Here is a 22,314-nt window from a genome sequence, read left to right as displayed (position 1 = left end):
AGATGTGTGCGAAGGAGTTTGTGTGCACGCCCGTTACGTTTGGCTTTAACAAAAGCATTGGACGAGGATGAAACGAGCAGCTGACTTTATTGCGCCCCAGGTGTTCGTCGGAAAAAGCGATGAAATATTTAGCAGCAGAAATTGAAATAATGTTAGTCTTTAAGAATACAAAGCAGGGGGTTGTGAACTATTTAATATTGACACAAGGTAACATCGAGCGAGTCTTGAACGAGCTTATCCCCAGCTGTTACTGAAGATGGCGGCGAGATACGGTTGAAAGCTCGAAATAAAGTCAGCGAGCGCGAGAAGATTTTCAGTCATAGTTTCAGGCATCGGCCAAATTTGAATATAATTGGAGATGTATGCAAGAAACGAGGGCAAATCCCTTTGTACTCGTAGATCTGAGAGACGGTCATTTAAAATCAAGGCAACTTCTAAAAAAATGTTGTGTACTAAATGCACTGAAGGTCAGGTTGTTTCAAAGCCTAAAAAACAATTTCATAGGAGGTAATTGTTGCGAGGTATGAAGCTGTTAGACAGTGTCGTCTATACATCTTAGGACAGTCTCACATTTTTGTAGTTTCAGCTGTTCCGGCACATTTGACAATTCACTGTCATTATTCAAACACAATCAGCGACATATTATGTGACACTTCTGTTTGTAAAAAGACTGAAAAATAACTGAAGCGCTGGTGTTTATTCCGTCGAGCAGTTTACTTGCATCATCCCCGGTGTTTTCCAACAATGTTCAAACCCAGAGAAATTCATAACTTTACTCAAGGTGATGCTTGTGTTTCATTTAATTGCCTGCAGATAAAAAAAACTTCTGAGGAAATACCAGATAAACCGTCGGAGCGGGAGGAAGGAAGGAAGTCAGCGAACGTGACAAAACACAACTTCAAAACTTTACCTCGTCTGTGAACATTCATGTTGAGTCACATAGATGGATCCTCATCGGCTGTCTTTGTTGTTTAACCTTGAAGACATCGGCTCCTGTGGTCCCACGCTACTCGAGGCAACATCTCAACTTTTTTTTTTGTTATGTTTTGCTTGAGAGACGCCTGGTGGCAAAAAAAATACATGCTGTGGGTTTAAATATGAGGGCCTTAAAAAAACTAGGTCTACGACTCACAAACATCCTTTCTGAATCTTTATCTCCGCTTCTGGCTCGTTTCAGGGGCTTTTCGCCTTCAGTGTGGTTATCAGCAGTGAAACACATGATCGGTCTAGCCAGACTAGACCGATCATGTGCTTTGGGGCACAAACAGATGCCTTGTCTTCAGGTTAAATTTTGGACATTTGTCCTTAAATTGAGGGTGTGGAAATGGCAATGAGTCACACACTGTTAGTCCAAGATGGAAGGGAACCTGCTCAAAAAGCCTTTTACCCACAAGGACAATGTTTTATTCCCACAGCTATACTTTGGTTTTATACACAACGTGTCGGAGTAAAGAGCCAAAGCGGTGACAGGGAATGTGCTGATAATACTTGGTGCTTTCTGTGATCCACAATGACCTCATGCCGATCACGAACTAGAGATGGAATTTAAGAAATAAAAAAAAATAATAATAAACGCACTCATTTTTGCACAAATCTGGGTCCTCCACTCCATCCCTGCTCTAACTCATTTACACGGATTCAGCTGGTGAACAGGTAAAATAAATTGTTTAAAAGTGGTGACATTATTTCCAGAGTATTTCTGCCCGAGGCATCAATTATCATAATGACTGCCTTTGCTAATACCACACAATCCTTTCACATCTCTCTCTCTCACACACACACACACAAAACGCAGCGCGGTGCACTTGCTCCGCTCCTCTCTGAACCCTCCTTCCCACGATCCGCCCACCATCTCGGGACTGGAGTCACGTGTCTCACCGCCTAGTGTCTCTCTGCGAGCCGACACCACCACAAATCCAAACTCACACAGCGCCCGGTGGAGAGAGAGGGAGGGAGAGAGAGAGGGAGAGAGAGAGAGAGAGAGGGAGAGAGGAGGATGAGAAACGGAGAGGTGCACACGGACAGACGGCACCTACGACGCCAGTGGGTTATAATGGAGGACTCTCACTAGCGGATATCAGCTGTGGTGATCCGGAATGCTCCTTCTCGTTTCCCCGCAGAGGAGGGATATGACAAGTCGTCTGAGCAAGCCGGGGGATGAGATTCGCACTGTTCCGGAGACCCTCTTTCTCCTGTGAGCTCAAACAGTCCGCCTGGGAGCCGCGGGGCGCACTGCTCTCAGCCGCTCCAGCTCAACTGTGGGTTGAAGAAATTTGGCTCTTTCTGTGTCTTGCTTAACCTGCTGGAGCTCTGCGGGTCCCCGGAGGGAAGGGTGGTCTCACCATGAGGGCTGTTTCGGCAAACTTATTCGCTCTCCTTTTCCTGTGCGCCCTTGCAAGTGTTTTCTACGTCTGGAGCGCGCTGGAAACCCGATTGGAGCGACACAAACGGAGGTTCTCAGCACCGGGCGGAGGGTCTTTTCACCAGGGTCTCCCAGCGGACCTCTCTGCCAAAACTTTCCGGGTTTTGCTCGCTGTCCCACCGGCACAAAGACCCCACTTGGGGGGCAGACTTGAGGCTCGCAACCTCACCGATCAAACCGTCCCCGCAGGAAATCGAGATTACCATGTGAATGGGGATAACAAGGGGTCAGCCCAGCGGGAGGGCCCGGTCAAGTTAGGCTCCCCGGTGGAGGATGGGATATTTTGGAGCGAACGGCTGGAGGGTCTCCTTCGTGTGGGCTTCACGGAGGAATATGCTCGCGCATGGCGAGAGAGAGCCAGGACGAACCGGATAGTGAGTCTGGAGCCGGGATGCGGCAGGATATCTAATCAGCTCGCCACTTTTGCAGATGGGACCAAAGCGTGCGTGCGTTACGGAATAAACGCGGATCAGGTGCAAGGAGAAACTCTGACATATTACCTTGCCAGTTTGTTGGGCATCACAAACGTGCCCCCTCTAATATTGTCCCAGGTGAACGGAGACAGTGAGCAATGGGCGGCTGTGAGGACGCGGATAGACGGGCTGCAGTGGAGCGATCGAGCCGTGGTGTCTCTCACAGAGTGGGTCTCCAACCTGACCGGGGTGGTCACACCTGCGCCGCTCCGACAGGAGAGCAGCGGGCTGCATCCTGTGCTCAAGGAGCTCTGGAACAAGACGACGGGGGAGCTGCTGGAGCTGATGCAGTGGAGCGACCTGATCATGTTCGACTACCTGACCGCAAACTTCGACAGACTCGTCAGCAATCTGTTCAGCCTGCAGTGGGATTCGCGCGTAATGGAGAGGGACACCAACAACCTCCTGCAGACCGCCCGCGGTGACCTTGTGTTCATAGACAACGAGGCCGGACTCGTGCACGGCTTTCGGGTGTTGAACATGTGGGAGAAATATCACAGCACAGTGCTGAACTCTGTGTGCGTGTTCAGAAAGAGGACCACGCAGCGCGTGGCGGAGCTGCACAGGCGCAGAGACTCCAGGAAAAGGCTCCTGGAGCTCTACAGGGACAGCGAGCCTTTGTCTCCGGAACTAGGATTCCTCTCAGACGAGCATGCGGGCGTTCTCCAGGACAGGATAGACAGATTATACAGACACATTGTGCACTGCAGAGGGAAGTACGGCCAGCTGTGAACATTCAGCACGCACAGGTGACGGGATTTGCCGCCTGCACGGTATAAATGAGCTCTGCGAACGCGGCTGGCACACCTGCGCTAAACTGACGCGCATTACACAAAACTGTCTTGAGTATCCAGCTGAACTACCTCTTGTGAATAGAATGTGTTGCCTACTTTCTACATAATTTGACACATGTTTATAAGCTCCCCGATGAGATTTTCACTGTATGCCTCACACAGAGAGTGGGATGGTTAAGGCCAGTTGATCCTGTCTGTCACTCTCCACTGATGCTCACCCGAATAGGATTAATTGTAAAGAGTAGGCTAATGTTCGTGACTAGGGGTTGACATAACGAAGCCCTTCATGCCTGTGTCTGGATTCTTGCCTTGTGTCTTGCCTAAGCCTTAACATAATCTGACTCTTGAATACTGCATTTCTGTTGACATCTGGCTCCCCCATGTTTTTTTTTTTTTTTTATAGAAAATGTTTGCACAGTTACATCGTCACAGCTGCACCTGCACTCCTGTAAATGTGTTTGGATTGCATATTCAGCCTTAAAAAGTCACAGGTGTACCATATCCACTGTACATGTTGTAAGTACATTGTAAATATTGTCTGTCGACCTGTTTTTTTGGGAGTTTGACGCTCCGCTAATTTAACGTGCATTGTAACATTCCAAAATCTCTTGTCCTTTTTTGATAAACTCAATGTAATTTAATTTAACCGTTGTCAGACTTTGTGTTTTTACATGCGGTTTGTGCTCGATCGCCTCATTAGAGTGCATCAAATATTTACCTAGTCGGTGTAGTGCGCCGTGGATTTTTTTTTTCGAGCCTCTCTGTACTCTGCCCATTACAGTGCTCTCATTGTGCTGTCGAAAAAAAAATCTTGCGCTGGCACAATGTTCCCCAGGAGCCACACTGTCAGCCACAGGCACGCTACAACAGGAATCTCTAATCCCCCTTTATAATCTCACCCAGAATGATGAACTGAAGGAGACAGCCGACATCATCTGACATCCTTTGAAAGAGGGGCTTTGCTGTTCCCTAACTATATCGAAACTTCCTCCTTTTTCAGAGGACAGAGTACAGCATGTTCATCACTCCGGTAATGTAAACGGTGAACCTTAGAGCCCTGGCAGGGCGGCTTATTGGTTCAAGCTGTTCGGCCGAAAAAAGTAAGAAAACTCCTTTTGTGGGTGCGATGTGCTGCTGGGAGGCCAAACCCACAATTAATGAGCGCTTTGCTCTCAGAGGAGAGCCGCCTTTACAGTTTGGTTTTTTCAAACGTTGAATGTGTACCTGTGAAAGGTTTCCAAGAGAAAAGGCACAGGCACGGTCAGTCGTGCTTTATTTCCTTCCCCTGTATCCCACATCGGTCTTTAATTTCACTCTTTTTTTCTGGAGGCATCTTCTCCTTGTTAGTTCCACTATGGGCCCCGGCTCTGTGTCTGATTTCTGGTTCTAGACTTACGAGCACATCAGAGAGAAAGTACGATCGATCTTTTGAAGGCTTAATTCTTTCCAGCCTCTCATTATCTGCACCTCATCTGGTTTCTTTTACAAGTTTTTTTTTTTTTTTACAATATACATGGTCAAATTGAGGGCAAACCACCGCTGTTTGACAGCGCATCTTCATAGAGGGGGATGAGTGTCTCTTGTTCAAATTAGGGGCCTGATTTGTACCCGCATTTCATTTCATGGCTTACCACACGTGTGTGTCAGTATCGGTGATTTATGCTTCTCCCTGCCGGGTCACTACATGGCAGCGGAGAAGCAGCAGAGGGTTAAGCAGGTGTAACTGAAGGCTTTTTCCAGACTAGCTTGCCTGCAGCAGCTCTAATAGGAACTTGGGGATCAATATGTGCACCGACTGTTGTATGGGGGAAAGGAGGGCATGTTAATGTGCCGGGTGTGGGGTTAGTATGCGAACATGTGTGTTTCAGGGAGGGTGGGGAGGGGGCTGCAGCTGGGCACCGCGCTCCAAGCATGTCCGTTAATGCCGCAGAGAGATTTACGACGGCCTGCGGACACCAGGGATTAAACACAATGCTGAACCGAGGTCTGTGGACTCGCAACCCTCCCTCCGTTCCTGCCTCAAACAATTTCCCACCCTGTTTCACCCAATTCCCCCCTCTTTCTGCAGCTCATCCGTCTTCGCTGTTAACATCACCGTCAACTTCGTTTGTTAGCTAAATGGAAAATGAAAGTTTCATTTCCCTAATTAGTTTTTTTTTTCTGCGTTCCTTTCGCCAAAGAAACACATTTTTACGTCGGGACCATGCCAGCTGTAATCACACCAACGGTGGATATCAAAGAGGGTGTTGAATCACCCTTTTAACTGTTCACATATGTCCCTCCCTCATGCTTTCCGCCTGGCTTATTTCAGATCACCACGCAAACTTCTTCAAGTCCCGCCACGATTTTTCACCCAGAGGCAACGAAATCCTCATGCAAATACATTTGCGACACGGTCTAATGGATGACACTCGCCGGAGCTCGTGGCACCAGCGCAGTATGTTATTACTCCGTATGGCGGTTAGTTATGCCCTCCTACATGCCAGCATTGTGTGGTTCCTTCCAGATGTGCTTGTTTTCTGTGTCAGAAGGCTGAGCCGCAGACTCAGACAAGTCATGCAGCCGTGGGGCCCACAGCAGGCCCGAGCAAAGACCCCAGGTACTCCCGCTGATCTTCTTCTTCTTTGTTCACATTGCAAACATTCCAGAGGAGCTGAGGGAGGATCATCTCCATGGACACGCAAGTGCGCACAGACACTTCTCAGGCAGGGGAGTGGAAGGAGTCCCAGCTGTGTACATAAAACCGTCGGCTGGAGATTTTCTTTTAAAAACAAAAATAATCTCTGGATTTATCAGAAGGTCGTATTAAAAAGGAAGCTATTAATGTTTAAAGCAACGCCGTGTTGGGTAACAGTTCAGAACAAGAACGGACATTTTCAGAAACGCTCATTACTGTAACTTTGGGAGAATTAGATGAGAAGATCAATACCACTCTCATGCCTGTCCAATCGATACGACGCCACAGCCAGCATCTAAAAACAGCTATTCTACCAGCACATCTGAAACTCACTGATTACCACGTTCTATCTTGTATCCTAATTGTTTCATGCAAACATAAACCGCGGGACGTGTTTCCTGGTTACAATGCAATGTTCTGCAGGGAACTATTGGGTCCTAAAATTCACGTGTACCCAAATATCCAAAGTGTTGCAGACGAAGAACAGACGGCACCCTGCCACACCGCAAAAACTGCACCGGCCCGCAGAACATGACACAGGGCTTCCAAAATCCCCAGACGTCAATCAGTGGGACTTGCCTGAACAAGTCGTAAAACTAATCGGCATGATTTGAAGTAAAAAAAAAAAGGCAGAGTGCTTTGGATACAAAACTGGAAATCACACCAGGTGACTAATTAACTTAGGCTGTCCCTTCCCCTGTGGGCCTGCCATGTGTGAGCGGACGGACATTAGTGGCATTCTTTCAAGGCTACGCAGTCCAGGGAACTTCCTGTGCATGACTGAATGATTTCATTATGAAACACAGCACATACTAGGGGGAGAGTCACTTAGTCACAGCCGAGTGGACTCGGGCCATGAAGGGTGAACTGGGGGGCCTAGGCTACGACTGGAGGGGCTTTGGCAGTGTACAGCCTGGACGGCTAGGTTGTGGTGTGCCTGGAGAGCTGGCACAAAGCCCGGCTTTGTCCGAAAACCAGGGGTGAAAGCATAGGGTCAGGGCATTCTTCCTCAAGACAAAGCAGAAGGTAATGAGTGACAGAGACGGGCCGGAAAAGAGCTGCACATGCCACTTTTAATAAGTGTAGCAATTTCCTCTGTTTTCATCCCAAAACGTGCACGTCGGAATTCATTTGCGTCAAATCCGATGTTGGTATTGGCGGGTTTTCCTGGGATGTTACGATCCGCAGGTGCGACTTTTGGATTGCAGTCGCATTTCACCACACGCTGCGAGTTAAACAAGAGCATGCACCTGGGCACCGTCACCACGAGGGACACGCAGGTTTGTTTATCTCTGCCATGTGGTTGTACTTTTAAAATCAGCTGTGATAGAAACAAAAAAAGTGTTAGAAAAATCAGAGTGAATCAGAGAGACGAGCGTGTGTGCAGAAATACTCCGTGGCAGATTTCTGCTCTGCCATTTCCTTAAACTGGGATGGCCGGAGTCTTCCGTCGATCATGTCTTCCACTGATAAACTTGCATCAGCGGGTGTGGAAATGGTTTGTGCGAGGGGTTTTGTCACAGTAAATCCTACAAGGGGAGCAGAGCAGACTAGAATGGACATCTGTCCAGCTGTTGTCCACGCTCTTGTGCTGCCAGGCTTACAGATTATTAAAATCCCTCCCGTTCCTTCAGATTACAAAAGTCTCTCATCCCACGTGTTTGTTTTTACACTTTGTCACGACTAACCAGTGAGCCACATCTTTGATGTCTTCTATGGCGACAGAAAGTATATGACAGCACAAACACACGATGTTCTTATGTTCCTCGTCATTTCACGTTATTATTAGATTCGCAGCAATAATATAGTCTGGAGCATATGCACAAATAGACCTCGATATCTGCACATAATCCATTACGCTGTTTTTGAAAGAAGAACTGTTTAACCTCATTTTGGATTCTCTCTATTTTCCTGTAATACGATTTGCTTCATGCCAGTCATAGCGTACATAAAATAAATCCTGATTAATTTTCGACGCTTAATTCCATCCTATTTGTTATGCTGCGTCCCTCAAGCAATGTCTCCAAAATGTCAGACTGTATTCTGCAGAATTTCGTAAGCCTCTTTTGATTTTTCTATAAAGCATTTGCATTTCACATCCTTGCGAGAACAGGTCTACTTTCATGTTTCAGAATGCGAAGGAAACCTGTCTTTTACAGGTTAAAACCGCTACATGCTGTGATGCTGTGACTGAAGTGGGTGCGTAATGACAGCCCTCCACACACCAACGGCAGATGAAAGGCTTCACCGCTGCTAGTAAGCAAAAGAGGCAAATGAAAATTTAGTAAACGAGCTAAATTGTCCTTTATTCCGCCATCGTAGCACGTCTTAAAACTCTAGTTTGTTTTTGCATCAAGGATTACCCAGGCATGACATTAACTCCCTTGTAAGGACCTTGTTGTGTTCAGATGTTTTGCCTTGCTTTCCCCTCCTTACTTGAACTGGAATGCTGCTCAGCATTTGATTGGCATGCTTGATGGATTTTGATATTCCTCTGGGTGATGCCTGTTGATGCCTCAGTGCAGCCAGGGGACCTGTTTTCAAGTACATGCCGTTTCGCTCATTTGCATCTGGATTCATCTCTATGTAAATGTGAATTAGTATGCTTATGGAAATGACTGTTTTTTTTTTGTTTTTTTCTGTCTTTAGCTGGAGAGAATAACTGATCGCAATCATGGGGAGATAATCTATCATTTTGTCGTTGAATGCTTTCTCATGGCCGCCTGCACCTTGCGGAGGTTGTGGCCATAATCAAGATATTTTTTATGCAAATATAGTAAGTGGAGGTTATGAATGGGCCCCAATGCCAGAAAAAAGAGTTGATTGGTCCGAATGAGCCAGTTGGACATATGGTTATGAATGCCTAGCAAGAATGAAGGAATTAGCTTTTTCTTTCTGAAAAGCAACTCAGAATTTAATTACCCGCACATTTCATTATTTACATTTTAATAATAAAAAAGCATTTATAAAAGCCAAATCCAACGAAACAGCATTAAAATATCTGCCCATTCTCGTACTCCTTTTCTGTGTTTTTGTTTTCAGTGTGCTGTGGCTGTGGCTGTGTCATAAGGGCTTTGTCCTCTCCATGCCTGAAGTACAAAGAGAATCGATACACAGAAGGGCGAGAGGACAACGTGCGACACTTGATGACAAAATACCTACAACCTGCTGAAACAGCACATTCCTTCCTGCTGGCTGACCACTTGTTTTCTGAATGTTAGCGCTGCCCGGAGGCTAACCTCCTGCTGACTACTGTGACCTGCATGTGGTCACAATCGTCGTTTTGAATTATAGCACCCATTGGCCGCGCCAGTCCTCAGTAATTTGGTCATTTCTATGTAAATTGCACTATGTGCCACCGTTGAGCCCCGTTGTACCACACAAATGCTCCGGCTTGCCTCGCTCCATAATGGTACACTGTTACGGTGAAATGATTAAAGCTAACTGTGAGAAAATGTCATGACAGTCAATCAGTTAAGTAGACAGGTCGGTTGGAGTATGGATAGAAAAGGAGGGCACTCAGGCATGCGGCGATGAAGACAGGCATAAGAGGCAGGCAGTCGATTTGGGTTGCGTCCAGGTGCTGGCCTCTCTCTTTAGCAGGGGGAAGAGGAAAGAGCTCGCTGGAGACAAACATTAGGGGGGTTATGGCTGACTCTGCAGTATCAGTGTCATTTGAACAAGATTGGACATGCCTTAGTGAAGGTGAGATAGGACTACCTAGCATAGGAGCCAGCAGAAAAGGGCAATCTATAGAAAAAAAAACATGACACAATTCCATAAATATCCGTTAATGAAGCTTATGTGATTTCATGGCATTCTACTTCAGGATTTAAAATCGTAGTTACAAATCTTGGCAGCACCGCAATTCAGGCAATCTCAACGCTCGCAGACATTATTATCCCCTCTGTCCTTGACAACAATATCACCGGATGGTACTGCTACCTTGAATTATCCTGAGGAAATCAAGTTCCTTGTGTGTAAAATCTCTCATTTTTGAAGTTTTCATTTAAAGCAAAAAGAGCAGTCTTGTCAGAAGTGTTTTGGTTTCATTGCTGCTTCAGAAAACAGCGGCAGAGCTATTCAGTCCTACACTACACTACCTTTCTGCTATAAATACATTATATTTTCTACATTCTGTTGTCTCAACCATGTTTGTTGCTTGCATCATTAACAGAAGTACCCTGATATACCTGACTCAAATCCTGATTTATGGATTTAAGTTATTTTTGTTAAAAAAAAAAAAAAAAAGAGGGTATGTGGGTAGCATTGAGTTGAAATACTGCTTGGTAGTGTAGAAACCTTGGCTAAAGATACAGTTTTTTAACACTAGTAATGCTTATGGACCAATGTATTTACATGCAAGTCCCCATTCTGTTTTTGACTTCCATGTGCATGCACTAGCACATGAGGAAAGCATTGCAAATTCCTGGCGCCGGTTTCACACTATTCCACTGATTGACAGTGTCTGGCGGCGATGGGCAAAAAAGGGTGGCAATGCGCAACAACAAAAGGCAGTGAGAAAAAGACTGCAAGCTGGCAAATAAGGATGTAAGCAAGGCAAGATTTAAAATATTCAAACAGTTGGATTTGCAAATGTTTTGAGGGGATGGAAACACAATCAACAAGTCTGCACACTAAGAGCTTTGGTGAGAGGCGCTGAACGTACACCCAACTCTGATTACAAGGAAACTCCATGACACACCTTTAGAATTCTTCGATTATAGCCATCGGGTAATGAAAATTACATTAGAGACGAACCTTAACAGATTACATTTGTGTTGTCTGTGTCTATACCTCCTAAAGATGAGCCAGAGAATGAATCGAATGCCTGTGTGCCAAGGGCACAAATTGAAAAAAAACAGAAGAACCTTTTGGTGTCCAGTTCTCTTTATACTTCTATGATCAATGGCGGGACTGCAGCAAATGTGCTAGAAAATGACTAAACTGGAAGGAAACAGTGGACAAGAGGGATAACAAAAACGGCAGACATGCTGTTTTCCTCATCTTTTACAATGACATTTTAATCACATGTTATTATGTAGCTTTTAAAGATCTTCCCATCTCAAAGACATTCCTTTTATGTCACACCTGTAACCTGACTCACCTCAAATAACAACTCTGAGACATCCAGGCCTCCCACGCCAGCAGCCACGGCAATTATCCTCTGACACGACTGCAGGGTGAGGCTTAGTGTCTCGCACTTTCACGGCACCCTCGCATTACCCGAACCAAAGGGGAAACAATACAGGGTATAGTGGTTCACTTCCTTCCACATTGAGTGGCAATCCAAGCCGCAAACCTTTGTGTTTTTCACCTTAAACGTTGCATAGCACGAATCCTTTGGCTACAAAACTGAAATGCTGAAATGTGGGTGGTTTTCAATATCCTCTAAATAAAAACAGAGCACTTGACAGACAGGGCGGGGGTTACAGGAAATTCAGAAGGCCGTATCATTCTGTGAATCGGCAAGCTGAGTCCAACAAAACAAAACAGCTTTGTTATACTGATGTGTCTGCTGTCCTTGTCTTGGATTTATAAGGTCTCCTCGCTTCTCTCTTTTTCTCTGTCAGCCTTTTCGCCTCATTCACATTAAGTTCTCATTCTATTTCTTCACATCAACTTGGCTTGTGCAAACATTGCCAGTGCGAGATCCTGCGAGCATTGATTGATTGCAGGTGGGGCTTATCATCCGGGCTACTCGCAAAAGACATCTTCCACAAAATCAATGCCACTGAAAGAGAGAGTAAATCTTCGTAGGGTCCCACAATCTTTTGTAATATAGCAACGTCTACCACAAGGGGAAATGTCTACTGTATCCTCTCATTTTGTGTCCTTTTTTCCTACTTCTTCGATTTTTTTTTGAGCCACCTCATCTATTCTATATCATTTATCCTTTAAAAATGAAAAGAGGGGTTTTTATTGGACACTTGGGTTTTGAAATATATCATTGAGTTCTGCTAATATGACTCAATATTAATGGCTAAATTGATGGCCTCCCATCAAGAAATGGAAAGGTCTGGTGATTGACTGTGAGATGAACTCAGACTGAAAACAGACATCTCCTGCAAGGGCAAAGAGGGTGCATCTGAGTGATTTACACATTGATGTTGCCGTTTATGTTCCTCCTGCTATGCCAGTCATGTGTGGAGGTAACCGGGAGCTATAAACATGTCGTCTTTCTGGCTTTATTCCATACACTTAAACACACACACACACACACAACATACAGTACGAGAGGAGTTGATCAATTGACTAAATCCACTGTCAGCAATTTTCATAATGGATTCCTCGTGTAGGTCTTGTTTTATATCCTATATTTCATATTGAATATCTTTGGGACTGTCAGAGAAAACAAATAATTAGAAGATGTCACCTTGGGCGCTGGGAAATTGGCCTATCACTAAACCCCTCCCCCAAACAGCACCTATCCAATCATAGCTTAGGGACCATGACTAGGCACAGCAGAACTGTTAATCCTTGGATTTCTCCACATGTCAAAACTTGTGGGTGTCTTTTTCAGTCTTTCCAACACCAGAGCACAATTTAATTAGATGGATTCATCGGTGTGTTTATCTGCTACAGCATAAGCTTCAAATGTTAGCAAGCCTGGTTTAGAAGCTTGCCTCCCCCAGTGTTAACTTAGTATTACTGAAAGGTTCAAGCACATAATTTACTTTGTCAGGCTAAAGGTTACACTTAAAACATCCACTGTGTAGTATCTGTCCTGCTCTTTATTCAGTCATTCTCCTCACCCTCCGCTATCTGCGTGTGTTGGCGTTTTAAAAATCCCTGTCACTACAGACAACTGCAACAACAACCTCCAAGCTGTCAAGGATTTAGGCATGATCCACACACGGTTTTTAAGAAGCACCATCGCTGCATTCTGACTTTTGTGCCACCCAAAACAATCGACATTAGTTTGAAGAAATACATAAAAGCCAGAGGTTTTTTCTCCTACAACAGAACGACAATGGGTGCAGCTAGAACCCTCTCCGGCAGTGACACAGCGATGAGGAGATAACTTTTGGCTTTGAAAGTCTAGGTCATTATGCATTCCAACAACCCCATCCAACATCAACTTAGATAGAGTTCCATTGTTATGTAATAAATACTGAACATGAATGCATGAAGTTTACAAAATACAAGCGATTATGTAAGCTATGCAGCCAAACAGGGTTATGTCAGACAGAAACTGCAGTCTGAACTCACAATGCTCTTTATCATACTCATAATACTGGGTCTAAACAATTCTGCAGGGTTATATAAGCAATGCTGTTTTCTTATTTCTTAGTCTTCTGCATGATTCATCAGCTGGCGAGGAAGGTACGCTTTATTGTCCTTTAGCACTATAACGTGTTTACTCTTTTACAGGGCTCTCATTTTAAAACAAGTCAGCTAAAGTCATCTAAAATTAACTTAATTAGCTGTTTAATAATACAATAAGATTGTAGTTTGCAACAGCATTGTCATCATTGTTTTCTCACATTTTATAGACTGAGTACTCAAAAGTTAATGGAATGAATGAATGAGTGATGAAAACAACCGTTAGAGCGACTTTAAACACAAATATGTGTTCAGCATATAGCAGGAGACAAGGACACGCACCTGGTACACACACTCAAACAATCCTCTGCTCTCACTGACAGACAAACAAATGGAGGGCAATGTAGTGACTCTGCCAGGACAGGGACGGGCCGTTGGGTGACTTTGAGCATGCAGGCTTAAAGAATGCGAGCATGCTGTGCAGCAAAGACAGAGTCGGGCCAGGCCGCGACCCCAGCCATGTTCTGTTTTTATAACCCTCAGCCTTTTCAAAAACAGCCCTCTCTCTGCCATCAGCGAACTCTCTGCCATTTCTTCCCATCTGAAGTTGCCGCTGGACTGTATCACATGCTCGTGTTCCCATCTGCTAAAAACAATACGTATGCGCGGGTGCGTGCATGCCGTCAGCGGGCTTGTATTCCATGCCTGTTCTGTAATTCAAAGGCAAATTATCCACACCTAGGATAGTTGACCACCAGAACTAATCCATCAGCTTTGTTGGCTGTCAACATGTTACTCTCCATAGGTTTAAGGACCTGAGACCCACCCCCCTTCTCCCTTCCTGTCCCCCTCGTAACACTCCCAGGTGTTCCCATAACTCACCGGGCCTCAAATCCCACTCGGGCATTCCTGAACTTCAGAGGCACATCGGCAGATGAGAGCCCGGATTTATGGCTTGCTGACGGACGGTGGAGGGGGGGAACGGAGCGGCGGGTAGGAAGGTGATAGGGTCCGCTTCAAAGAGGAGGAAGAGTTTGTTGTTGTTCTCTCATACGCTCACTGGTGCGCACACATGCACAGCTCTCTCTCCCCCTCCGTGCCTCTGACAGCTGGAGAGCTCACTGGTTTACACTCAGTGTCTCACACACATATTTGAGCTTTGATTTATTTATTTTTCAAACCTATATGACCAGACATACATGGCAGTTCGCAACTTTGAAGTCCGCCTCACTTATTCTCCCACATCGACGGACACTAAGAGCTATCAAAGACGTGATTTAGCCATTCATTTTTCATAATATCAAAGGTGACCCTTCAAAGATTGCCTCCAAGCTTTTTCTTTTTTTTTTTTGCACCTGCATAAAATATTCCTCTTATTCTTAAATACCACCTCCCTCGGAGCTATTGCATTTTGTTTTTGTGACTTTGCATATCACATCATAGGTCAACGAACAAAAGAGCCAGAGTGTGGACGTGTGCATCGATCTATATTTGTATATGTGAGTGGGCTTGTTCCTATCAAGCTAGTGTTATATTGCAGGGGCCCACGGTGTGTAAGGTTGATGGATGTGTGGAGTGTTGTCGTTTCTCTGAGCCGGATGTGTAATGAGCCCTGCTTTGCTTCTGTAACATTTCGGCTGATTGATTACAAACAAAGGTCATTTAACAAGCAGGGGTGCTGCCTCTTAACAATGCTACGCAGCGTCATTGATGAGATTACACGTATAGCGCGAGGAAAGACACCATGCTTTTGTTCTCGCCATGTTGCTTGTTAGATTAAAGCTGTGCCCCCATCAAGCTTTTCCTCCGCCCGCATGAGAGTCACCACCATTGCTAGAGTTAAGACGCGTGATGAATCATATAAAATCTTTATGCTGCGGTGCAAGAAATACACACTAATAGAAAAGAGCACATGGCGTTGTATTTGTTGCTGCGGTTTAAAACGTTTAAATTGTCTCTCTTTGATGTGTTTTTCTCATCCCCTCCGCCCTTCCTTTTCTCCTTTAACACTGACTAAGACTTTCCTCTTTGAGTTGCCCAACACTGCTCATTGTTAAGGTGGAAAGCTGATGTAACTTGTGGCTGTTATTCCCCGTAACCAGGGCAATCCAAAAGGCTCCGGTCCTCCCGCTGCTCAATCAGACCACTGTTTGTTCACTCTCCCTTTTCTCATGGTGTGTTCTGCCAATGAAAACCAGCCAGGCATTAATGAAAAGCAAAATCTGCATCTTTTTCTCACATGCAAGTGTCAGGGGACCTTGGAAAAAACTGAACATGCAGTGCTTTTACAGTCATGCGGTATCCATTTGTTTATATTTATAGAAAGAAATCCTGTTCCCATTCAGTCTCTGTGTATGCCCACACATAGCAGGGAGCCTTTCTAACCTGCCTCATTTCAGTCATTGCAGGAGAGCTGCAAGAGCCTGATGCTAGATGTTTGTGTGTTTGTGTGTGTGTGTGTGTGTGTGTGGTGCGTGTTGTGCTGGCCCTGAAGTGACACAGCGAGGGTATAAATAGAGCAGGCCCACAGATCACTGTGCCAGACAGAATGTGGCATCTGCTGTGCTGGGAGTGCAAAGTGTTTGAGAACCTCTAAACTCCTCTCCATTCCTCTTCCCTCCCCTCTCCGTCTCTCATCTTTCTTCCCCTGCTGTAGTCATGTCTGTCGTTTCCTTTCCCCTCTCTTTGCCTCTCTCTCACTCTTTTTTTTTATTTTTTTATTTGTCATCTTTCCATTTCCTCCTCCTACTATTCCCCTTTGTCCCTCCTTCAGTCCCACCCTCCCTTATTTTTCTCCCCCTCCTCACTGCCACACATCTGCTGCCATGTGTTGAGTGTTGTGGAGCAGTCCCATTTTCAATTTAGGCTATAAGATCCTATTTCTAAACACACACAGGAACCGGGGAGGGGATTGATGGGTGAGGGGTATAAATAAAAAGGAAGTAGGAAAAGGGAAAAGGATACTTGGCCCCTGCGGTGGTTACCATCCAAGCCCTGATTTTATACTTTCCATGGTTTACAAATTCCTCCACTGCGATGCTACACATGTTCCATGTAAAGAAAAAACAATTTAATCTCCTGGGATAACGCGCTGTACTTGCGAGGCAATCTTGAGTGAGACAGGCAACTCCGTAAGCAAAGGAGATAAAAACAAAGTCGTTGTGCTTCTTCTGTAGGTTATTTCCCACCCGGAGCAGATTATCAATCCTACTGATTTAACGATTAATTTCCCTGCTCTCAGTAAAGCCATTACAAAGTGACAGTCACCCCTTTGCCCTCTCCATCTCAGAATATTACACAGAAATGCACATCAAATAGCACGACTCATTCACGCCTTACGCCTACACTCCCTTTATGCATAAACGCGGCACAGTAAGGTTCAATGGAAACTGATTTCCTTCTAGCATCACTGTACCACGTTCATTCATCCACCACTTTTTTTATTTATTTCCCAGAAGCATACCACTTAATCTCATAATCTGCTTTTGCTGTGACTAGTGTTGTATTCTCTCAAAGACAGGGGACAAACAGACCGCACAGCCAAACGTGCACATACACACACACAGTGGCAGTGTCAGCCAAATTAATAAGCAGCTTATCCGTCATTAGATTTCCATTTTTAAAATGATTCATCCATTCTTTCTGCTCCCCTCCCCTCCCCTTTTCCCTTTCATCCCGTATCCTTCTCCTCAGCATGCCTCCACGCACTGTGACAGGTAGTCTTCCACTTTTGGCTGCTGACTCAGCGCTATGTCCACCCTCTGGCAGTCTAGTAATTGTTTTAAGAGTTGATATTGGACACTGACAACTGCAGCGACAGAGGGAGTTAGAGGGAGGGGCTGCCATCAGGAAGATGGGGAACTGTCCAACCGTCAGTCAGAGAACAGCGGCGGGGCGTCTTGTCATCCTTTTGTTTGCTCGCAGGCAGTGTTCTCGCCCGTGAAGACGAAATTCAATCTTCCATCCTTTCATTTGCTGTTTTTCTCTCCCCTCCACATTACCCCACCCTTTCCGCCCAAACTATTCTCAGCTTCTATCATGCTCTTCTTTTCTCTCTCAGGCTTCGTCTTTCTCACCACTCCATCAGCAACCTCAGCTACACATGCACACAAAAGACTCTACTCCATTTTGTTGGCCCCGGGCGTAGTTGTTTGAGTGAATATTGTGTGAAACTCTTTCTCTTTTAAATCTGTAATTACCACAGGGATTGTGCCCAATGCATTCTCATTCCTGCCCACCCCTATCCGATCTGTCAGAGAGAGGAATAAGGTTCATGTTGCCACCATTTAACTGACAGGTGTAGAACTGAGATCAGAGCACATAAATGACTTAGTGGGTCAGCTTCAACATGATGAGAGGTTTGCGATGTAAAAGGCTTTGCTTTAAAGACCAGTTGTCAGGGTTCTGTGGGAGACGAGATTCCCATTTCTTTTCCAAATGAGAAGTGTGTGGAAACCCTTAAATCATCATCAGCAGAGGCAAAATTGTGTGAAACTCTGGTTTGGCGACCAAATACAGTATTTCTTGCCTGGTTGGATCACGCCAATTTTTAACTATTCGATCATTCCTCTTTCTTTCTGTCACATGCTTTTCCTATCTCCCTAAACACACTCACCTTTCAGCCATCTCTCTTTCAGCGTTTTGTAGACCGAGTCCCAGAATCATCAAGCATGAGCCCCAGAGGACGCCATCCCGGGATTTTGGTTGAAAGCTTTTGGCGTGGATAGTCATCCTGAGAATTTTCCAGGAGCACATCAGTGCCAGGATGCCATACGTCAGGGGCACAGAGGATCATTGTGACCCGGCGCCCACGTTTAGGGGCCTGCTGAGAGGGATCACAGAGGAAAACAGTGAATGTCATTGTTATATAGCGCCAATAAAGCTCTCGGATATGATGTCATGGCAGACAGTGGTCCAGCTGTGGCCAAGCACGCATGACTGTTGAAAGGGGCTATTTATCTTAATCATTGTGTGAACGCTTAATTAAGATTTCTTATTTACACTACATCTTACTCAGTTTCAAAGTTCTAGATGCTGTGACCCAGTAAACATTTAAGCGGTGTGCTGTCTACTCTGCAGTTTGAATCAGTGGCCAGCACACACTTGTTTGCTGCTGACGAAGCACAGATGGAGCCGGAGAATGAGCAAGTCATGACTAAAGCCAAGACATAACAACCTAATACAAACCACCCGTTGTGTCTGGCTTACTTTTTTCTTCCTCTGAGACAAGAGAGTATCAATCCACATCCAGCAAATCTTAACCAGATTAGGGTAGAGCTACTCCATGAAACAGGAGATCTCCTGTTATAAAACAGAAATAAAAATGGAGACAATTTACACCATTTATTTGACAACATTCCTATGTGACAAGATAATTCTATTTTTCAGAGAACGTTTAGTTACTAACTAGACAAAGATTAGAGATGACAGCACAGGGTTTTAATTTCATACAGGGGGAATGGTGCTATGTGCAGTTTGGTACTAATAAAGTTAAGTTTCCTGAGGTAGAAAACATTTTTCCCTTCGTCCGTGCAATATGATATTTGCTTTGGTTTTTCCTAATGTTTTCCATAGTCTGAACCAGGGCTCTGTACTATTTTGGTAACAGTTGGTGGAGGCCAGAAACATAAATTCACCTTCAAAAGACACCTGACAGCAGCAGTTAATTTGTGCAAACACATATTCATATTTGGACTGCTTCAGGAGTATATTCACTCTCACATGCAGCTCTGTTCTCAGAGTCCATTATGAAAATCTCTTTTTTGGGCACAATTCCAACGGTTTGTTCAAGGATGGCCACTTCCTAAGATAAAAGCTCGACACAGATCACCTGTCCAAGCTTGCAGATTGAGTCTATTTTCCCATCTTGGGCCAGCAGATGTCTCCCACTGAGGACTGCAACACAGTGTGGTCCAATCCTGACATCTGTTCTCAGAAACACATTCCCACAATTCATTCTGTCATGAAGTTGATGACAGAAGACATTAACACTCACTAAAAACTACCACAACTAAAGAATAGAAAACACATGGATGCATGTAGATCTCCAGCAAGCACTGTAGTTGTTAGACCACTGATGAAAATACTTTCATATTAAATTAAAGGACCTTTCAGACACAACACGAAAATCATTTCCAGTGGTTTGCACAATGTCACAATAGCTTTTCACTGCAATGAAACTATTGCACACAATGACCAGTGCACCGCTCAGCATTCTTGCTTTAGCTGCACCCTGAACCCTGGACGGCGAGCCAGTATAAATCGAGTTGTATCTAAAAGGCTCATAAGGGTTCAGTGCCTGGTGAGGACACATACGACTGAAACAGACACAATATAATCTATCAAAATGGATTAAAACATAGTAAAAAAGGATATTTGACCCGTCTGTGTAAGTGATAGATCAATGTGTGCCACCACACCTGGAGACAAGATCTCATGTTGGTATTGCTGGCCAGAACTGATCACAGCAATTTCATAATGTGAACTGATAAAAATACAATTAAGTAGCATGATCCAAGCAATTAATATAAGATTTTCTCTATATAAATATATTATTTTGGTGATCGTTATAAAGCATGTTATTTTCTTTCATTTGTGTCATTTCTTACGCAGCATTGATTTATTTGTTTATTCATAGCAGTGCTTCTGAACATGATGCAATTTGAAAAAACTGGGTATAATAAGGTGCTGGTGCTTTCTCAGTGTCTGTTGCTAAAGTTAAGCTACAGCATAATGTTAAAAAAACAAATTTTAAAAAAGTAATCCATCCATACCACCAGAAATACTCTCCCATGTGTACCCATGAACGAAACAACTATTGATGTATGATATATTTCAATTTGCTTCAGGAAAACAAGCCTTGGCTTAATTGCTTCCAAACACTGAAATGTGCAGTGAGAATTCAAAGTGATCATATTAGCTGTGCTGGATGTTTGGTTCTGAACAAACGTTGTTACCGCCGTCCCCTGACACCTAATTTCTGCAGCTCGGAGCAAAAGTGAGCCGTGAACCCTGCAGGAAACAACCGGTTGCGCATGACTGGCCGACGACTAGTAGTGTAAGACAGTTTCCGTGGTTACAGAGTGTGTGTAAGAGGCCGATAAGAGCAGGGGTTGGATCAAGCTGGGCTAGGCATATAAGCCAAGGCAGTGATGGTGGATTCGCTGGTTTATCTGCTTTGTGTGTTTGTTGCTACTCCATGTCTGTGTCCATCTGATACCATGCTCTACTCTCTAAGGAAAGCCTTATAGCTGAGAATTTTGCTTCACTGAGACTTGAAAAATACTCAAGTGCATAAGAGCGAAGCTGGTCTAGAAATAGACTCTGCACGTTCATGCAAACACATTCACACAGCCTTATTAACACTCCACTTCCATGCCAAACTTCAGTTCATTTTCAGTAAATCAGTTTGGAAGTTATACACCTTTTCCCTCTAATTTAGCCAAATGCAAGAACACAAAAGCAAACCCTCACTCACACTCTTGAGCTCTGTGCCAAATAGGGTGAAAACTGCAGCTGCCAAAAAGGTGGGGACATTTTTGCGTACAAAGCAACCACCAAACAGAGTGACCGATAGAGCTGCTGGTCAAGGCTATAAAACAAGTTACGTGTAGCCTTAAAATGATTTAATCACTAATAAACACAAATTCACATGGTTCAAATATCCCACTGAGTTTCTTTCACTTCTAATGCTGTCCATTTGATTCTAGTCATCTAGTTCAAGGCAGAATCTGGGTTTACAAGAACAGACGTGAGGCAGTACTCTCGAGGGATTATTGATTAAGTGACTTATTGATTGAAGGCTGCAGCCCAAAAGCTGGATATTGATTCTGTGTGTCTAGGGAATAGAGGCAAGGGCCATAAAGAGATTTTGTAATTTATAATAGCTTTACATAGGTTAATAGAAAGTTGTATACAATGTGGTACCATCATCTGTGACAGGCTTTAGTGCTCATTATGTCAGAAATCACAATCTTAACAGTCAATCCAAAATCACAACAGCAGCCCCTTGGAAAAGCAAGGACCAGCAAATGATCCTCTATTCAGAAAGAAAAACAACTGCCTTAATGTTTATATTTTAAAAAAGACGCTGTGATTAAACACACTTTAATTTGTCAAATAAAACTCAGACTTAATCGACCATAGTTGTGGAAGAGGCAGAGTTTTCATTCGGGAGCAAAATATGTCTTTCTCCTTGTCTATGAGAGACAAGAAGGCAGCAGAGAGAGAGATTAGTATAGATATGCCTTTGGCAGTAGACAGTAATGAGTTGGTGCTTGTGTGATACATATAATACAGAATTTTGGATGCATTCATAAAAAAGAGCAATGATTGATTCCAACCAATGTGAAATAGAGCCTTCACAGTATCAGTTTAAAAATGGATGAGCTTAGTTCTGGAACATTTGTTACAGATTTAGGGTGGTTGGAGGGGAAAAAGAAATAAGGAACTTTTAAACTTGCCCTAGGTGCTCAGAAAAATAAAGTGCGTATGTATGTACTCTTTTGTTTGACACTGTTTTATCATGTCAATATTAGCACATTTGGCAGCAATTGACGATTATATGTTGCGTAATATAAAAACAACTAAGTGTATCTAACATAAAAACTATATGTAATAATAATACTAATAATAATAATCACGGTGACATAATACCAGTAAGGTAACACAGCAGACTGAAAC

At 44.2% G+C, this 22,314-nt stretch overlaps 2 protein-coding genes across 6 annotated transcripts in view; one reads left to right on the top strand and one right to left on the bottom strand.

Annotated features, from left to right (window-relative positions):
• The window catches only part of pamr1b (peptidase domain containing associated with muscle regeneration 1b), a 68,308-nt gene that overhangs the window by 41,198 nt on the left and 4,796 nt on the right, over positions 1–22,314 (bottom strand). For 3 of the 5 annotated variants that reach the window (XM_030424788.1, XM_030424793.1, XM_030424790.1), the window contains 2 exons: positions 18,841–18,933; positions 18,248–18,457 (listed from right to left, as the gene is read on the bottom strand). The gene's annotated coding sequence lies outside the window, so the exon portion shown is untranslated. The remainder of the gene's footprint in view (positions 1–18,247; positions 18,458–18,840; positions 18,934–22,314) is intronic. The other 2 variants (XM_030424789.1, XM_030424792.1) reach the window with 2 other exon arrangements.
• On the top strand, positions 1,818–4,335 carry fjx1 (four-jointed box kinase 1). Its single transcript, XM_030424794.1, has one exon. The coding sequence runs from the start codon at positions 2,344–2,346 to the stop codon at positions 3,625–3,627; it is 1,284 nt and encodes a 427-aa protein (XP_030280654.1). The 5' UTR covers positions 1,818–2,343; the 3' UTR covers positions 3,628–4,335.

This window comes from Sparus aurata, chromosome 8 (genome assembly GCF_900880675.1).
Source record: "Sparus aurata chromosome 8, fSpaAur1.1, whole genome shotgun sequence".
Taxonomy (NCBI): domain Eukaryota; kingdom Metazoa; phylum Chordata; class Actinopteri; order Spariformes; family Sparidae; genus Sparus; species Sparus aurata.
Note: the sequence above shows the minus strand (reverse complement) of the source record. Positions and strands in the feature narration are given on the sequence as shown.

Coding starts and splice junctions, on each gene's coding strand:
- fjx1 (XM_030424794.1), top strand. CDS start 2,344: ATGAGGGCTGTTTCGGCAAACTTATTCGCTCTCCTTTTCCTGTGCGCC.